At 44.3% G+C, this 15,000-nt stretch overlaps 1 protein-coding gene across 1 annotated transcript in view; it reads right to left on the reverse strand.

Annotated features, from left to right (window-relative positions):
* znf236 (zinc finger protein 236) overlaps positions 1–15,000 on the reverse strand; it is an 84,461-nt gene that overhangs the window by 33,387 nt on the left and 36,074 nt on the right. The window contains exons 18-23 of the mRNA XM_076280325.1: positions 8,968–9,119; positions 8,538–8,720; positions 7,846–8,134; positions 6,742–6,845; positions 4,245–4,703; positions 1,039–1,193 (exon numbers count right to left, since the gene is read on the reverse strand). Coding sequence (XP_076136440.1) covers positions 1,039–1,193; positions 4,245–4,703; positions 6,742–6,845; positions 7,846–8,134; positions 8,538–8,720; positions 8,968–9,119 — 1,342 coding nt within the window. The remainder of the gene's footprint in view (positions 1–1,038; positions 1,194–4,244; positions 4,704–6,741; positions 6,846–7,845; positions 8,135–8,537; positions 8,721–8,967; positions 9,120–15,000) is intronic.

The following is a 15,000-nucleotide window of genomic DNA, read 5'->3' on the forward strand; positions in this document are numbered from 1 at the left end:
GTTCTAACATGGGACAGTCAAGGTTAGGACATTTTGTGAACGAGTGCGCAGATTGCGCAGAAGATCTAACGGAAAACAAACTAGCCAAATATTGAGGTAACATATCAAGTAAAGCTTTATAAATAAAAATCATGCAATGTTGCTCTCTTCTTGCAGGTAATGATGGCCATCCAACCTTTTCATATAAACCACAGTGATGAGTTCTAAACGCATAACATCGCCATAATCCATAGATAAAAACATGATAAAAACATGGACTTATTCATTTTACATTCAAGCTACAGTCCAATAGATCATCTAATGGCCACCTTACATCCAACAACTTTGACAAGATTTGAGAAAGATTCTTGAAAGATTGTAGCCTTTTAACTAATGCCCCCCATTCAAGCTTTACTCAAAAGACTTCAATATTTCAAGAATCTTTCCCAAATCTTGTCAAAGGAGGCCATTAGTGAAACATTAAATGCTACCTTTACAAATAATACAATACAACACAAAATAAGTAAAGTATAAGTAAAGCCAAGGGGAGTATTTTAAGAAAAATACTAGTGGAAGTAGTAGCCTTCACACCTGTGTAGCTAATCAGGCATTACTTGTATGATAAACACAGCCGTTTGTTGCACTGCAACAAGCAGCAGCAGATGTGTTATTCACTTTTATCTGCTCTCTGCAAGGATTCATGTCTGCTTTTGAAGTTTAACAGCATAGTTCCACATCCCTGCTTGGCACGTGGATGTAAAGCGCTCTGAGGATATACAGCAGTGCGAACAGAGGGAAGAGGCACAGGAAACCTGCACTCCGATACCTACACCGTCACTCACTCAAATGCATTTACATGCACGGGAGATTCTGTTTTCCAAAAAACCCAAACACACACCCACTCGGGGGAAAACAAAAAATACATCTACAAAAATACAAATACAAGGTCAAAGAAACACACACACACACACACACACACACACACACTTACGTACACACAAATACACTAGTGCACGAAGAAACCTCAAACAATGTGTTTCTTTGTGTCTGTAACGCTACCTGCAGAGTGATGTTGTTGATGTTGCTGGCGTCGATGCCCGAGATGCCCGAGATCTGCACGTTGGGGCACACGAGGTTGGCAGGCGTCAGCTGCAGGTGGATGCCCTCCAGAGTGGCCAGACCCTCACCCAGAGACACAGTCAGGTCACCCCCCGCTGGGAAAACACATACACACACACAAAAGCATTGATTACGCACACACATACACTATTATTACAATCAAACTGTTAATAATGTCAAGGGTTCTCTTCACTGTGGTCAATCTTCACACACCCACACACACAGGCACACACAAACTTAGAATTATGGGTAGATTATCCAGGAACAAGCACACCCCTAGAGTGTTGCATTTACCAGAGTTAGCGTCTGTTTTAGAGTAATCCCTGGTTTGTGCACCTTAAGCCCTTACTCTAGTCTCTCCACACGTTGGGGCTCCCCTGAGGTTCACCTCCATTCTTTCTACATCTCTCCTTCCTGTCCCTTTCTCTACCTCCCTCTATCTATCTCTCTGTTGTTCCTCCTCTCAACCCTTCTCTCTCACACCCACTATCGGTCCCATGATATACAGTAATTCTCCTCTTTTTCTCTCTGGGGCGTTTCTTCTCTTTCAGTCGCAGTCTCTCTCTCTTTCTGTCACCCGGCGCCAGCCCCCAGATTTGGGAACGTTTGTCTCCTTCTCGGTCTCTGTGTTCCGGCTGAGGTGGCACTAATGAGAATGAGGGGTGAGGAGAGGAGGTGGTCCGGGGCAGCTCTGCCTCATGGAGATAAGATGAGAGAGGTGGCACAATTTACATGTCAGCCACCCTGCCTCTCTCACTCTCTCACTTTCCTCTTCCACCTCTTTTCAGAAGCAGGCTCCCTGCTCTCTCTCTCTCTCTCTCTCTCTCTTTCTCTCTCTCTCTCTTTCTCTCTCTCTCTCGCTCTTCTCTTCCCCCCTCTTTTCAGAAGCAGGCTCCCCCCTCTCTCTCTTGCTCTCTCTCTCTCTCTCCTCTTCCCTCTCTTTTCAGAAGCAGGCTCCCTGCTCTCTCTCTCTCTCTCTCTCTTTCTCGCTCTTCTCTTCCCCCCTCTTTTCAGAAGCAGGCTCCCCCCTCTCTCTCTTGCTCTCTCTCTCTCTCCTCTTCCCTCTCTTTTCAGAAGCAGGCTCCCTGCTCTCTCTCTTGCTCTCTCTCTCTCTCTCCTCTTCCCTCTCTTTTCAGAAGCAGGCTCCCTGCTCTCTCTCTTGCTCTCTCTCTCTCTCTCCTCTTCCCTCTCTTTTCAGAAGCAGGCTCCCTGCTCTCTCCCTCTCTCTCCCTCTCTCTCCCTCTTTCTCTCTCTTTCCTCTTCTCCCTTTCCTCTTCTCCCTCTGAGTTATAGGCTTACTGGGTACACCTGGCAAAACTCCCTCTCACAGAAATGAAAATGACCCTCTATCACCGTCCATCCCCACCTCCTCAAGTCCCTTGGCCAGCCTCACTCCCCACTCCCTCACTTGCTCGCTCACTCACTTTTTCCCCGTCAAACTGACAGGAAATTCATTTCACGGTTGTTTTGTTTTTCCAGAGCGAGTGGGATTGAATCAAAGCGAAGCGGTCCCAGCACGCTGTGAACTGCGCTGCGGAGCGAGGGAGAGAAAAGAGGGGAAAGTGGGGGGAGGGGAAAGTGGGGGGAGGGGATCGGCCCCCTCGTAACCACATCCACATCCCTCCCTGAGGCTCTGCCTGTCAGTCAGTCATGCAAAGAAAAAGCAATCAAAAAGTGGTCTCCTAAAACACTGTGCTCCCACACACACAGACACACACACACACACATATATATAATCCCCCTCAACACACACACACACGCACACACATCACCATCCTTAATTTCTCGCACACATACACCTGTGCTCACACACAATTCCTCAGACACACTCTCTCACACACACACACACACACACACACACACACACACACACACACACACACACACACACACACACACACACACACACACACACACACACACACACACACACACACACCACAGCCTGAAGAGTGTTAATTACAGAACAAGCTTATTCACACTCGCGAACACATGTTCTCACGCGGTTGCGAGCGTCATGCCTTGTCCATCCTTGTTTGAGTCATACTGCCGCTCTTGTACATGAAACTGACACTTCCTGAACACGGCGGTCCATGTGTTTGGCACTCAGTGAGCACTACAGGGGTTAGGCTCAGGCTGCTCAGAGCCCTGTACAGACAGCGTGAGCCTGGAGACTTAGGTGATTTCACACGGGAGCTCAAACACTGAGCTCTTAGCTGAGCTGTCTGCTGGGGTTACGACTAAGATAATCCACTTGATGCATGCTGAGCAGTCGTGTGTGTGTGTGTGTGTGAGTGTGTGTGTGTGTGTGTGTGTGTGTGTGCGTGTGTGTGTGAGAGAGCGTGTCTATTGAATTGTGTGTGAGCACAGGTGTACAGTATGTGTGCGAGGAATGAATGATGGTAGTGTGTGTGTGTGTGTTGAAGGGGGGGTATGCGTGCGTGCGTGTGTGTGTGTGTGTGTGTGTGTGTGTGTGTGTGTGTGTGACGTGTGTGGGAGGAGCACACGTGAGTATGTTGAGAAATGGACAAGGCATTCACTGGGGGCCTTAAAGGCACCAGGTCCAACTTCACTCGTCTCCACCTGTCTCCTGCTCTCTGTGATGCTCACTGACAACCTGGAGCACTCCACATCAAGGGCCACTTTACCAGACATGGATCAAGCCTAGTCCTAGGCTGCAGGAGAACTTCAATGAAAAAGAGCTTCTAGTCTAGGATGAAAGGTCCAAGAAAGACAAAAAACCCAAACCAAAGGAAGACCAAATCCTGATGAGCCATGTGTTCCGAGTTGATGACTCAGCTTCAGTTCTTGACTGAGGGCATCAAAACTCCAAGAACTTGATGACACTCGAAGTACTTCAAAGTGAGACCTCTTTTTCTAGAATATCTGCTTTACCTAACACGCCCCTTCCCACAGAATTGCAAGTCACGAGTCGTAACCCAAATAATTATTATGTTGGTGGGAAATTTGGTTATTACGTTGGCAGTAGGAAAAAGTCATTTCGTTGGTGGAAAATGATTACGTTGGCAGGATTATTACATTTAAAATGTGCAGATTTTGTGCAGATTTGTATTGCGTTAGTGGTTTATTACGTTGGTGGGAAGTTATTACGTTGGTGGGTGTTACACACGAGTCATAACCCTTACCTGACATGGTAGCAGGTAAGATGGCCTGGCCCACCAGCCCTGACTGCAGCAGGTTCTGGTCGTACTGACCGGTGAGGACCGAGGTGCTGGGGATGTAGATCCCCGGGTCGCCACCGGTGGTCTGGAGCAGCCCCACGGGAGGCAGGGTGTCCGTTGGCGCCGGCCCTCCAGTGGCCTGGTGGGAGGCCTGGCTCTGGACCTGTGTCGGGTCGCCCTCCGAGGCGTGGTGCCTGGCCGACAGGCGGTCTGGTCCAGCACTGCGCTTGGCCCTCTTGCTCTCCGAGCTGGGCCTCATATGGCTCTGGATGTGGGTCTTGCGGTGGCCGGAGGTGCGGAAGCGCAGGTCGCAGATGGGGCACTTGAAGGGCTTGGAGCCCGTGTGAAGGCGCATGTGAACCTTCAGGCTGCCTTTGGTGGAGAAGGACGTGTGGCACATATGGCAGCCAAACAGCTTCTGACCTGCAGACACCAAGACACAAAGCTCAAAGCTTTATTTGCATGCACAGACACACAGACATGTGCATACACAGACACGCACACAGACACACACACCCGCACAGACACACACACACACACACACACACACACACGCACAGACGCACACACGCAGACACACACACAGACGCGCATGTGCGCACACACACACGCACACAGTTTATGAAAACACCGAGGTCCAAAAACCGAGGAGCCCCCATTACCACAAACACTTAAACACTGATTGGTTAGAGAGGGCGAAGGGGATGGGGGGTTGGCTATGGCCTCTGGATAGCTTTTGGGAGTGCCACCAAGTGGCGCTAATAACGGTCATTGTCCAGGTACTTTATCGGAGAGTTTCTGTGGCTTTTTATGTTACAGGAACATGAAAGGGAAACAACTTTGACCTCATGCTATGTTGTGATTGTTAGTAGACAGAATACTATTGAGAGTAAGTAACAATCTGAGACAGCTGGAGAATGCAAGAGTCAAGAAAATAGCTTTGCATGTAGGTACTGGTAGAAGCTGTTTCTTTGAACTGAATTGGTTCCATGCTGCAGTGGCCTTTGACTTGCATTATTATTGTTATTATTATTATTATTATACAAAACATGAATCTCATTTCTCTTCATCCTCTACTCCAGTGTTTTTCAACCACTGTGCCGTGAGAGATAATCAGGTGTGCCACAGAAAATTACCCAAATGTCACTCACTGGTCCAGAAAAGCAAAGAATTCATAACCACATGCTCTCATTGATTGTATGATTGCACTATTTGTGGTATGCAGGCATTGTACAACGGGGGCCCCATATCCAGTATTCACAGAATAATCACATATCCAGTTCATAACAACAATTAAATTAGATATAGTCACCTACAAATGAAACAGAGGGCGCTTGTTTTATTGAGCAGGTCTTGCATAGAAGCCATAAGGCCATATCTGTGTATTATTTGAAATTTTAGGCTATGGTATGTTTATGTTTTCTTCACACAGGATGTTAGTGTGCCGTGGGACATTTAAAGTGTCAAAAGTGTGCCGTGGCACAAAAAAGGTTGAAAAACACTGCTCTACTCCTCCCCTACTCCTGAAACTCACTATGTGTATGTGAGTGAGTTCTTCTCACCAGTGATAAGTGATCTGTTTACACACACACACACACACACACACACACACACACACACACACACACACACACACACACACACACACACACACACACACACACACACACACACACACACACACACACACACACACACACAGCCTCCTGAACAGTCTTGCAATCAACAAACTAGCCCCTTTCGTTCAATTTAGCCTGCTTTAAAGTCCTAATTACACCGCTCTAAAAGCCATGTCTTTGGAGACTAATGGCTACGGTTCGGCGTAGGAGCTTTTTTTGTGTAAGGCCTAACACTGCAAATGAAAGATGATTAGTTTTGGCGGCTTAGGCTTGGGGAGGTGAGCTTTCGGTAATTGCTGGAATGAATACGACAAACGGGAGCATATTAAGCAGCCTTGTGTCTCTACTAAGACTGTTCAAATGTGCTGAGCTGTGCTATAACACAAAAGAAAAAAAGACAAAAAAGAAGCCAATTCACAGAGCACTGGAGATGAGGTATGCAAATTGGGATTTAGTGCAGTGTAATGGATGAGGGGGTGATCCGACACCGACGTGGAGCACAGGGAGCATCGCAAATGAGAAGACAACGAGACAATCTGCAAAAAGACGATACATGACCTCTCACAGGAGCTGACCCGTTAAGAGGCGACACTACAGGCCTAGAGACTTAGGTCTTTTTATCGATGTGATAAAGATTATTACAAGAAAATAAAACAAGGCATGAACATATTTGTGTGTAAGTTCCTGTATCACTTATCACAGTATGTATGTGTATAATGTGCCCATGTATATGAACAACTGATTAACCAATTAAGTGGTTAATCCTTCAATTAACATAATATGAATAATATGTGAAATAGTAAAATATATTTGTATATGTAAAATATATATTAGCGACTGACCTGTGTGTGTTTTCACATGACAGTCTAACGTAGACTTCACCGTGAAGCTCTTCCCACACACATCACACTTGTAAGGCTTCTCTCCCGTATGGATCCGAACATGTCTGCAAAAAACACACACACAAGAACAAGAAGTCACATACATGCACATACTCCACACCACCACCACCATCACCATCATCATCATCATCACCACCACCATCATGCCAACTTGACAACATTGGCTATGATAAATGCGTTTTATTGTCCCAGTTTAACTTCCTTTACAGTTTCACAGTACCTGTTTGTTTTCACTCATAAGAGGAAGAGACACAGTGTAAGGGGATGATGAGAATTACACTAGTCTCAAGCCATCACTCTGTGACACACGAGAGACATATTCTGATCCGACTGAGGAGATAAACAAGGCAAGAAAAGTCTGGGGAGGGCCTGAACCAAATAAAAGAGAGGTTTAGAGGCTTATCAAGTCTGCTTGAAAGTGTCAGTGGTGTGCTTGTCAGATTCAGTGGTGAAATATTTCTTGACACTCATCTCTTAAGATGCCTTCTTCACTCAGAAGAATACAAATAAACACTACCTCTTATCTACAGAGGCACTGCTACTGTATCACTGTCCATCAGACAGCAGTCTGCCTGCTAGGACGTGTTTTGCCCTCCAATCGAAATTCACTCGTAGTTCCCTCTTCTAATCGCTAAACATGGAACAAAGTCAGTCTGAGGTCACAAGCTGGCACAAGATGAGGGAGCTTATTTTGGGGATGTGGTGAGCACACAGACACTCAGTGACCAGCAGCTCATCTGCAGGGGGTTGAGGTTGGCCGGATGGTGTCGTGGCATTTGGCTGAGTGGTCAGAGTCGTGTCTGCTGAAACACAGAAGAGGCTAGAGCAGCCGCTGACAGCTCACAGCGTGAACACAGTAAGACAGGCCTGTGAGGAGTGAAGGAGCCGGGATTGGACTGCTAAAGGGAGGGGAGAGGAGTTGACAAGAAGAGCAGAAAAGAAACGATAGGGGAAGAAAAACAGACAGAAGACAGACAGAAAGAAAAAAAAAGACAAATAGAAAAAGACAAAGATAGTGAAAGAGAAACAACACCAAGAGCTCACCTGACGAGGTCGCTGGGCTTCTTGAAGCTCTTGGGACAGTAGGAACAGCGGTTGGCGAACTTGGGCTCGGTCTCCAGCTCTACGGCCTTGTCCTTGATCTCGCTGATGCGGTCACGCTCGGCGGCCGACTGGGCCAGGACCTTCTCCGACAGCGTCGCGGCATCGTCCGGCTCCTGCTTGGCCAGCTCCGCCGCCTGCTCCTCGGTGAAGGTGATGATGCCGGCGCGGTTCCGTTTGGTGCCCGATCGACCGTAACTGTCCTCGTCCTCACCTTCTTCCTCCCCCAGCACTGCAATAGTGACACAAACAAATAAAGAACCACTGATGGAACAAAGACACTATTATAGGGTGTGGAATCGAACTTCAAGAGCCTCCGTGGGAACTATAGGCTCCTAAACAACACAAGACACAAGGACACCACTTGGTCTGAGATGACTAACTAAAATAGCTCAAACATAAGCACATGGGCATTAAACTAGTTGAGGAGAAATAGCGAGTCTAAAAGCCAAATGGTAAAAAAACACAGACATTTAGACAAATACAAAGGAATACACAAACAAAAGATCAACAGAAAAAAATACCATTTCTAATCAAATGAAGAGAACCTTTCTGTGGGCATTATCTGACATTAAGACTGTTTTATGTGTAAATGCCAGGTGTTCTATCAGAGCTACCCTGTGTGTCTGTCCTACCTCTAGATCCTATGGCGTGATCTTTCTTCAGATGCTTCCTACAGAGCAGGTTGGTACGGAAGGTCTCGACGCACATGGGGCACTTGAAGGGCTTCATGTTGAGGTGGATGATCATGTGACGGTTTAGGCTACCATTGGTGGTGAAGGAGGCCTCACACACATTACACTTAAAAGCTTTGACTCCTGTGAGAGAGAAAACAAGGAGAGACAGAGGATAAGAGAAACAGAGAGAGAGAAGGGTGGAGATGAGTAGGCACGGGACAAAAGTAGAACTCAAATACAACAGAGACCAGAAGGTGCATTGTGGGCCAGAAGTTCAGAAGTACCAAAAGTAAAAGGCGTACAGCTTAATACTGCTTAATACAGCTCAACGTAACCCTGAGCTGGACAAAATGTAGTTTTTCCAGCCTGTGCACTGACCGCATCTTACCCGTGTGTGTGTTGAGGTGGGACTTGAGCACCCCGGCCGAGACGAAGCTGCGGCCACACAGGTTGCACCTGTAGGGTTTCTCTCCTGTGTGTGATCGTACATGCTGCTTCAGGTGGCTGGACTTCTTGAAGCCTTTATTGCAGATGTTACACCTAAGATCAGAGGAGCAGAATGTCAATCATCTGTCAAATACACACTCCTTCCTCCCAGCCAACTCCCCTATGATACCACTGTAGGCTCTGAGCCTAGCATATTACTGTCAGTGGCTGACAATACTAAGGCCTTAAATATATCCACTAACAGAAAATGAGATTCATTGCCTAAGAATGCAGTCTATGATTAGGTTTTACAAAAGATTGATTGTGGATATTTGAGCTCCTCGGTCAATCAAATTTCCGTAGTCTTGCCACAGTGTGTTGACTGGCAGGGATTGCTTATGTTATGACTCATGCTTATGGCCCATTTACAGAACCATAGCTGTGTACACTTTTTTTTTTATATAAGCGTGAAATCTAAACAGACAGCTAGAGAACCCTCCTGAGCTGTTGCTTGTGGGGTTAGGATAGCAGACTCACCTTCAAAGAGGCATTACAGAGTTATTTATTTCAAAGCAGTGAGATAACAGCCAACAGACTTTAGTTAAGTTAACCACCAACAGATTTCCCTTGTGAACATCAACAACTACCTAACACAGTGGTCTCCAACACGGTGCCCGGGGGCGGCTTTGAGGCGCCCCCAGCGCACCTTCTAAAAATAGCCAAAAGGTCGCCTGCAGATCACGCTCTAAAAACACGCTCCATTGTGAAATTTTCAATAGATATTTAACTCTAGACCAGAACCATTTTAAGAATGTATGTAGCCATACATCTGTAACATTAAATTGATATTGGTGATACCTTACAAATCGTAGCTGCTTTACATTTTAGCCTTTGGCTCCAAATCCGTTTCCCATTCAATCTTTAAACAACAGAAGCGCAGCGCATACACGCTGCTCGCATGCATAGACAGTAAAGGGGGGAAAAACTTGCTCGTCTGGTGTAGCCAATGGAAACATATCTTTGCAAAAGTTCTGTGGCCATTCCATGTTCGTCAAATACGGTTCTTGCATGATTGTTCAAGGACTGAAAAACAATTGCTTTAGCTCTCAGGCCCTTTCTCCTCCGTAGGCTACTGCCGTATAATAGCGCTGAAAATTTTGTGGCATGCATGACTGAGCAGGACTGTGCATGAGCTTTTTTGTCAGATCATGGAGAGATTTCAGGTGTGCAAAAATTTTAAAAGGAGTTTTCATATGTTAGGGTGGTATGGGCGATTACTATTGAAATGTTAAAACCGAATTGTCCACTGAAATCAGGACTTAAACAACCCCTGAATTCATAATGGTGGGTGGCTATAAATTGGGTACAAATTGTAACCCAAATTATTAATTGCACAAAAATATTGTTTTTTTTGTTAAATAAAATTGGATTAGATTCCCCATGCAAACTTTGAAATGAACAAACTGAACAAAGATGTTGGTAGTGTTGCATAGGCTATTGATATTAAAGTTGAAAATACAGTTGCTTAATATATAAAAACTTATAGGCCTACACAATATTGATAATTTAAAAGTAAAAATCACATAGGCCTATTATTTAGGAGGACTACCCTCGCAAAAAAGGGGTGAGGGTATGTTTGTTTCAAATGAGTAGCCCTCCATATGATTTCGGGTCTTCAGGTAGCCCTCATTCCCAAAAAGGTTGGAGACCCCTGACCTAACAACTACCTAGCAGGCCTTTAAGTCAGCAGTGTATTTTTCGCCAGTGTTGTGTGTACAAGCGGTTATCACATTTTTGCACATTTGCTGTGATGGATTTGGGCTGCTAGTGTGTTTACAATTTGATTCACATGACTTCATACCATCACAGCAGGTTAGAAGATATACAATGAAACTGCAAGAATACCCCTAAAAATTGTATTTAGCAAAAATTGTATTTTCTGTAAAAACCCTTTATTTCTTAGGCCTTAAAGATGTCTAATTTTGGATGAGTAGTGTCTACAATTTTTTTGCCTTTGAAATCTGATGCATGAAAGGTGTGTGGAATGAAATGTGTTAGCTGAGTGAGTAATGTGTGACAGCAACATCCATCACAGATCTATCTGCCAGCGATCAGAGTCCACGAGAGACAGCCAAGAGAGGGCCGCCTCTGAGTGCTTGATCTAGTAAAAGGGTCTCTCTCTCTGTGTGTTTGTGTGTGCGTGTTTGTGTGTGTGTGTGTGTGTGTGTGTGTGTGTGTGTGTGTGTGTGTGTGTAGTCTCAGTAATGGGATCACATGAATACAGAGTCAGCGGACAGAGACTGCAGGAGGAAGATTGACACATACAAGGCACGCATGGGTACCGGCAATGTCAAAATGTGACGGGGCATTAGACAGATTTGGACTACGGAAATGACAACAATGAAAAGAGATGAGCACTGAATGACAATAAATAGACTGTGCAGGATCTTGTAAACTGATTGGCAGACACTTGGCCGTTACTTTCATAAGTGCACATTTCAACAATGCTGACTCTTCAAGCACATGCCCCACATAAGTTTTTAGTATCTCAAATAATGACTGTCAGTTAAAACACTAACAAACAGAAAGAACACTCAAAATTATTCCAAATTATCTGAGGAAAGTTTGCCATTGCAATGAACTCTGACCTGCAAACTCTTCACAATGTTAATAGAAACCCATTAAGCTACCTGCTGTTTTCATGCCACTGACATCAGCACCACATAGGTACTTAGTCACCTGAACACACATTACTAAAATAATTGGACACAACTTTTACATAATAATGAATACTATTATATTCCCTCATCGACATTCATTAATACATCAGTGTCGTTCCATTTGGCCTCTTCAACAAATTCCAGTCGATTATCCAATTGTTTTCGGATTCCTTGTTCTAACCCTCATCCAGTGTTCTACTAAAGGTATGCAACAACACCCCATGTCCTTGAGTTTCTCAGAATGTCTTCTCATAGCCAAGGAAATGCAAACTAACTAAATAAATAAATAAACAGATAAAAACAGGGTCCTTATTCATCTGCTTTAAAAAAAAACCCCTCCTCCCGAGTCCTCACCTCCACCGCCCCTCCTTCGCTCATTGTTTTTATCGGCGAGATCAGGGGGAGTTGTCCTTCAGATGTGACGCCGCCACCCCGTCGGCTCAGAGGGGGGGGGGGGGAAGACATGCTGAGACAACTAAGCACTGGAACACAGGAAATGAACACCAGGGAAACACACTCTCTCTCTCTCTCTCTCTCTCTCTCTCTCTCTCTCTCTCTCTCTCTCTCTCTCTCTCTCTCTCTCTCTCTCTCTCTCTCTCTCTCTCTCTCTCTCTCTCTCTCTCTCTCTCTCTCTCTCTCTCTCTCTCAGGGGGCCCCTGTCGGACAAGTTTGTTGAAAGTGCAGATGAAAAAGCTGGCATCAGCTGAAACGGAGATCTGTACAGGAGCCTTGTTATCTGTAAAGGATGGACTATGAAATATTTATTGTTGAAAAATGCTGATACTGCCAACATCCGGCCCTCACCACTAGTTGCCCTGTTGTTACTCATCGGCCATTTTCTACCGTCTGTGAACTTGTGGCCTTTCTCACACTGTTAACAAGATGTATCATATCGTTACACTGGAAGACCTCTTCAACTAGATGGCGTCCTTTTTAGCCCTTGCACCACCTAGTCTAATTCTACTTTCCGCATATTAGTAGCATGCAGCACAGCAGTTCTATTTGAGTTATTTATTTTTATTTTTACGTTGGGTCTGTATGTGTGTGTGTGTGGGGGGGGGGGGGGGGAGGGGGGCTTGTGTATGTACGATGCAGCCACGCCCCCAATGTCATGTCCAGCATGTATGCCAAGATACACAAATGCACAGCACATGCTGAACTGCGGTGTCAACACTCCTCTAATTTTAGGCTGCAGCCAATTAAAATATACACATTAACCTAACGAAATTGAAGCCCCTCTTGCTACTTAGCTTACTCAATTTAGCAAATGAAAAGATAATCTAGGCTAGTTACAGTCCAAAGTTTTTGCCTGAAATTGCACTGTGCCTATTTACAAGGGCATTGTTCCCACCTCTTTTGGGGCCTACCATCAAGTGTTGGACCTCTATAGAAAGGTGAGAACCTGTAGTTTTCATAGGAAACAGTCAACATAACTGTGTGATGTACTCACACAGAGTTACAGAGGCTAGAATATAGTTTTATCTTTCTGCCGGATTACAAGCATCTCTGAACTGACCACATTTTAGCCCTCAAGGTCACTTGATTTATCCTTTAGAAACACAACTGAGCCCTAGCACCAGGTCTTGTGAAGCTGTGTGCAAAAGTAGATCAATATAGAATGAAAATATGAGTGCTTTAGACCATTATTTGCCAAGGTATGCTCATGTGTTTTGTAAAATGCCTGTGGAAACTCCCCATAGGACTTTTGGTTATCCAAAATCCATACTGACAATCAAATGCTTACTGCACATGAACCCCTTTGTGTAGAAGCATAATCCTGGTCTCAAATGAAAGGTAACACTTTGAGGTTTCTTGTGGACTATTTAGATTGTATGTCAGGTGTTCTGATATAGACTGACTACACAAAATATGGAATAATTACAAGTCTCTATTTTTGCATTTACTTTGTTGGTTCAATGAGTGTGTATAAGATAGACTTTACATCTGTACAACTAATATTGGATAATACAACATGAAGATTCAGTTTCTATGGATTCTTGTGAATATTTCAGTACCCAATATGTTGCACCTACTTATTGTGCTGCAGCCAGAGGTCAGGGTAGCACCAAAAGCGGGGGAGGGGGGCATTTTGGATCTTAAAATGCACATTGATAAGAACATATTCCATGAACACTAACCTTGGAGCTCTTCGGAGTGTGCTGAAACAATCAAATTATCATTCTGTGTTGTTTCATTTCACTATGTTCACGTCTCTGATTAGCCTAAAGTTTGTTCTGTTTACATAACAACATCGCGGTTATTGTGTTTATTGCATTTTTCCAGTCAGGGTATGCAGTGGGTGCATGGTATGTAACACTGTTAAAAATGACTGATGCTTTGTATGAACATTTCTTCTGCTTTTCACAATCAGATGTCTGACACCGGCAGCAGAGTGACATATTAGACGTTATTTGGACAGAATACTGACTCTTCAAACACGTCCCGCACCCACACACAAGTTTTTAGTACTTCAAATGATGATTGTTAGTTAAAACACAAACAAACGGAGAGAACACTAAAAATTATTCCAAATTATCTGAGGAAAGTTTGCCATTGCAATGAACTCTGACCTGCAAACTCTTCACAATGTTAATAGAAACCCATTAAGCTACCTGTGGTTTTCATGGCACTGACATCAGCACCACATAGGTACTTAGTCACCTTTCCTGAACACACATTACTAAAATAATTGGATACAACTTTTATATAATAATGAATACTATTATATTCCCTCAAGGACATTTGTTAATACATCAGATTCATTCCATTTGGCCTCTTCAACAAATTCCAGTCAATGTAGAAAATAAATCATTGGTAAATAAAAATTATATTGACAATAATAATGTAATTCGCAATGCATGATGACACGATCATGTGTCCCCGTGTATTATACTTGTCTGTGTTATCCAGGCCTTTTTTGGACAGAAAATGAAGTTATTTGGACTTATTACAGATTTTTGTTTTCATTGAGGAGCTGAAGTCAGAATAATGTCAACAGACTCAGTCAGACTCTGTATGTAAACAAATGAGAGCAAAGACTTTTTCTTTGCGAGCAAAGACTTTCTTGTCTGAGCAATTTGGACGTTTTTAATGAATTGACTGCTGAACCCTATCCTGACTAAATAATGAAATGTCAACTTTAGCCAGAACGCAGCCAATAACATGAAATACCCATTCCACCAGCTCATCAGTAGCAAGTATAACACAGTATACCAAATTGTTTCATGTAATGCAATAGTAAAATGGTTTTATATCCAGGAGTGGCTAAGACTAAC

Source organism: Alosa pseudoharengus, unplaced genomic scaffold, assembly GCF_046254945.1.
Source record: "Alosa pseudoharengus isolate Yale_2024_CS ecotype anadromous, Long Island Sound unplaced genomic scaffold, YU_APseudo_1.1 YU_APseudo_1.1_scf_12, whole genome shotgun sequence".
NCBI classification, from domain to species: domain Eukaryota; kingdom Metazoa; phylum Chordata; class Actinopteri; order Clupeiformes; family Clupeidae; genus Alosa; species Alosa pseudoharengus.